This window comes from Formica exsecta, unplaced genomic scaffold (genome assembly GCF_003651465.1).
Source record: "Formica exsecta isolate Colony F162 unplaced genomic scaffold, ASM365146v1 scaffold26, whole genome shotgun sequence".
Taxonomy (NCBI): Eukaryota; Metazoa; Arthropoda; class Insecta; order Hymenoptera; family Formicidae; genus Formica; species Formica exsecta.
Genome location: NW_021849866.1, coordinates 1,132,155 through 1,136,693, shown reverse-complemented (window position 1 = coordinate 1,136,693; position 4,539 = coordinate 1,132,155). Strand labels below are relative to the sequence as shown.

Genomic DNA, 4,539 nt, shown 5'->3' with positions numbered 1-4,539 from the left:
ATTATTGTATTATTGTAATTTTTAATTATAATTATTTGTACATTTTAGACAAAGATAATACCATTATCTGGCGTTAATATCACGAAAATCGACAATTTAGTACAATGTAATATATTAAATATGCTAATAATAAACTATCCCTCCCTTTGACTATATAACTCTTTATATATTAATATATTATTGTAATTTTTAATTATAATTATTTGTACATTTTAGACAAAGATAATACCATTATCTGGCGTTAATATCACGAAAATAGCGTATCCGACAATTTAACATTGCATGTCGGATATATATATATAAAATTTATAGATTTTTGGGGAAAAAAAAATCTATTATTTCGCAATTAGAGCATTATTATACCACAAATATAATAAACAGAATGATTATAAAATTATTTCATACGTACGTGTCATTATTACACGATAGATAAAATCGTAAAAAAAGGTACCAGAAAATTACGTATCAATAAATATCGAATAAAAATGATCGAAGCGTAATTACCGCTGTGAAGTGCGTAGAGAGAACTTTGAGAAAAATGATCCGAAGAGAGAGCAATTAAGAGCGTTCACCAATCGTAATATTCGAGTCTTTGTACGAATTTCAAGGGTATGCCAATGTGAAGCAATTTGTCTGGCGAACAGTCCCTCAACGGCGGATAATAATAATTCAACGCCTGCCAGCAGATCTCGGACAGTTTGGGAATCGTAATCCAAGCGGAATGAACCGCGTTTGTTCTCTGTATCTGCAATAATACACACACGAAATTATTATATACTTTTTACGAAAATACATTTAACATCTAAATATAGAATGTCCCACATTTGGGAAGTCGCGATAATAACCATGTTGTTCACTTTGACTATACCGCCGAATATGTACATGCGACCCTCCGGAATCAGCGCGGCCGAGTGGAAGTACACCGGACACGGTAAGATGCATTCTCTTAAGCATGTCCATTGCAGCGTGCTGAGATCGAGTCGCCAAACGTCGGAGAATACCCGATCACCGTTGTAGCCGCCTGATATAACGACCGAAGTAATGCCGCTTTTTTCGTCCGTGTACTGAACGGAACCGTGACAACGTCGCGGTGCCGGCACCATAGCCTCGTTACTGTCGCCATGCGTGTTCAACATCCTCCACCTATTGGTCTCCAGGTCGAACGCCGGTATTTCCTAAAGTATTTTTTATTTATTTATTTTTATTTATTTTTTATTAATATTTATTTTTTATGAATATATTGTAATAGAAAATAATTTTTGTTACACAAGAAGAATTAATGATGATATATCTTTTTTATATATATATATAATATACAATATAATAATATATTACAATATATTAATAAAATAAATATTATACAAAAAGAGTGGTTTTGCACACTTGAACAGCATGTATCTCAAATGAAGTCTGTATATATTTGTTCACTCACCGAAAAGCCATAGGCCTCTGTTGAGGTGCCACCACCCAGGACATAGATCATCTTGCCATCAAAGGCAAGCTCATGCCTGTATCTTCCATGTGGTTCTGACTCTTCCCTTCCAGAGCAAACATACACTGTTTCCCAGACACCATTTTTCAGATCAAATCGATGAATATCGCAGGTGTATTCGTAACCGGTGGTACCACCGACTGTGTAGAGGTAGGAACTATGATATACCAGGGCCTATTCACAGAAATACATAACAATAAATAAATATACACAAATGTAATAAATAAATGATAAATAAATTTAATTCCAATTTAATATTTGTACACTCGTGTTTCAATTTCTTATTCTGTCCTGAAAACAAAGTTGGAAGTATGTTCAAATATTAGCGCATCAACTTACTCTAGCCTTGCTGAGAATTTTATTATAAAACCATGCATAGATACTTAATTCAGACTTCAGGTAGTCTTTTCGCTTTTAATTAATTATTACCTGTCCATACTGAGGTTCAGGTAGCTCGCCTGTGGCCGGTACTATCTTCATCGTACCATCGTTTACGTTGCAGACGTACAGCTGATTGCTACAACTCTCGCCGAAGGGCACGCCGGTACCGCCGTACACCATCAATGCGTTGCCGCGTAGAATCACCGCGTTCGACGCCAACTCGTTCGGCATGTTCTCCTGGCCGGGCAGTCGCTTCCAACGTTCGCTCACCAGGTTGAAGCGCCACAGTTCTTTGAACAGCGGCTTACTGGCCACCCACGTTTGATCGTCGAGCATGTCCGGGTCGGTATCGGATATGCAAGGATTGAAGCCGCCGTAAGAGTACAGATTTCGATAATCGCACGCGATTCGATGACCGCTACGCGCCTTCGGACGTTCCGGCCCGTTCGCCGCGTGCTCCATGAACACGAATGGTTTAAATTTGTACATGTCTCTTCGTCGCCTCTCCACCTTATATATATATATATATATATGTATCCAATCGTTATCGAAATGAATGAGAGCAGTCGCGAAAGTCTCGCAATCAGTCTAAAGTTAAAGTACACGTTACCCTTCGGCCGCGCGTTGCGGCCATTTCTAACCTCAAGAATGTCAATCTAACCTCCGCGCGAGTTGTCACCGACGAGACTTGTCACTCGGTGATTCCCGTTCTCTTGGCACGATACTCGCGAATCAGTTCTCTGAATATTCTTCTTCGAGAAAGGGTTATCAGTCATTTCGCGTACATACACGGGCGAAATTTCTGTCAATTTCTGTCGGCTATTTCCCCCTGTCCGCGTCGATGAACTGAACAAAAATTCTTTAAATTTAACATACTGCCATAAACTAAAATCACTCAAGTAAGAATTAGGACAGCGGCATGAGTTTTGATTGGTGCTTTATATATATTTATATTTTGGGATTAACCAATCAGAACAAAAGGAACTAGAGCCTGTTTTACCATAGTGTCTTCCATGATGTAAATATATATATTTAAAAACATATATATATCCGAACACGATGTGATTATAGGTTATTATATGTCATCATAAACAAATCGCGAATAATAAATTGTTCTTCTTGTGTAATATTGTGAAAATTTGGATATTTATATTTGAGAAAATGAGGGAAGTTTTACTCACAAATTGTGAACGAAATTTCGTAAACAAATGTATAGAAGAGGAAACGGTATACATACTTAATATTTTTATTTTGTATTTACTGAACAGTTTTAATTAATTAGAAACTATATATTTATATATGAATATATATGTTTTATTATAATTTACAAATATAGAAAAATTGTTTTAGAACATATTTAATATTATATTTCGCAGAGATTAGATGGCCGAAAATTATTACAGCCACGGCCAGTGAAAATTCATTTTGGCTCCAAATGGGGATGTTGTATAGTGTCTCTTGGACATACCAAGTAAATTTTCTTTAACAATATATGGATTATTTCTCTTTATAATAAATATATATAATTAAAACATTGAAGAGGAATCCCTTTGCAGAGCAATAGCACAAGTATCATGTAATATACAACAACCGAAAGCATTTCGTTCTAACGAAGGCACAATATACATAAATGTTGAGCTTGGTCCATTAGCGGCGCAGCACCTTGAAAGTGGAAGACAATCCGAGGCTGGCATATTGATCAGTAGACAGCTGGAAAAATGTTTCAAAGATTCAAAATGCATAGACTTGGAATCTCTCTGTATTGTAGCAGATAAGAAGGTTACTGCATACTAAGATTTGACATTAAATATTGTACAGCATATGTTTATATATATATACATATATATATTTTATTTTTATGTCTTTCTATTCAGGTGTGGAATTTAAGAATTGATATTAATATCATAAATCACGATGGAAATCTGATCGACTGTGCCTCTATAGCGACACTCGCCGCTCTCATGCATTTCCACAGGCCAGACGTTACTTCCACTGGCGAGGAAATTATTATACATCCAGCATCCGAGAAAGATTTTCTTCCATTAACATTGTTTCACTATCCAGTTTGCATATCTTTCATAACTTTTGAATGGTTAGTCAGGCAGTTCAAAATTATCTACGCTTCAAATTTTTATGAATATAAAATAATTAATTTTAATCTTGTTTAAGAATATATCAATAAAATTCAGAATTTTCTAAGAGACTATGTACATACAAATAATATATGGTCTTTCTAAATTTCAGTGGCAACACCATAATGGATCCAACATATATAGAAGAAAGAGTTGGTGTCGCTGAACTCACTCTTGGTATGAACTCTTATAGAGAACTCTGCAGTTTGCATTTCGATTATTTAACAAAAACCATGACGGTCGAGGACGTCATATCCGCCGTTTCTAATCACGCGGCAAATTACGCGACTAAATTAGTGCAAGAGATTAAGGAGGCGGTAACTAAAGATGTACAATCACGGTATGAATACTACTATAGTTTCAACATATATAGTCTCTTAAGAGTTCATAATTTTTAAAAATATTTTTTTTATATATAAAATATAATGTAAATATATTAATTTGAACTATTTACAGTAAATGAGTTTATGTAAAATAATGTTTTATATCCTTTCATCAGACAATAAAGTAACTAGAAAAGCGGTTTTTCATTTT

General features: G+C 35.1%; 2 protein-coding genes across 5 annotated transcripts in view; one reads left to right on the top strand and one right to left on the bottom strand.

Moving 5' to 3' along the window:
- Positions 1 to 175: 175 nt before the first annotated feature.
- On the bottom strand, positions 176 to 2,769 carry LOC115236758 (kelch domain-containing protein 10 homolog). 3 transcript variants are annotated; one of them, XM_029809420.1, is made up of 4 exons: positions 1,922 to 2,769; positions 1,433 to 1,666; positions 869 to 1,175; positions 176 to 745 (listed from the first exon to the last, which is right to left on the bottom strand). In XM_029809420.1, exons 1-4 carry the CDS (start codon positions 2,360 to 2,362, stop codon positions 501 to 503), a joined length of 1,227 nt encoding a protein of 408 aa, XP_029665280.1. In that variant the 5' UTR covers positions 2,363 to 2,769; the 3' UTR covers positions 176 to 500. The 3 variants fall into 3 exon arrangements, with proteins under 3 accessions (XP_029665280.1, XP_029665281.1, XP_029665282.1); XM_029809421.1 differs by having other exon boundaries at positions 846 to 1,175; positions 1,922 to 2,755; XM_029809422.1 differs by having other exon boundaries at positions 521 to 745; positions 823 to 1,175; positions 1,922 to 2,757.
- Positions 2,770 to 2,883: 114 nt separating this feature from the next.
- LOC115236759 (exosome complex component RRP45) overlaps positions 2,884 to 4,539 on the top strand; it is a 5,929-nt gene continuing 4,273 nt past the window's right edge. The window contains exons 1-5 of one of the 2 annotated variants that reach the window (XM_029809423.1): positions 2,884 to 3,100; positions 3,250 to 3,344; positions 3,430 to 3,652; positions 3,748 to 3,965; positions 4,118 to 4,345. In XM_029809423.1, the coding sequence (XP_029665283.1) occupies positions 3,035 to 3,100; positions 3,250 to 3,344; positions 3,430 to 3,652; positions 3,748 to 3,965; positions 4,118 to 4,345 (830 nt within the window). In that variant the 5' untranslated portion in view covers positions 2,884 to 3,034. The remainder of the gene's footprint in view (positions 3,101 to 3,249; positions 3,345 to 3,429; positions 3,653 to 3,747; positions 3,966 to 4,117; positions 4,346 to 4,539) is intronic. The other variant, XM_029809425.1, reaches the window with a different exon arrangement.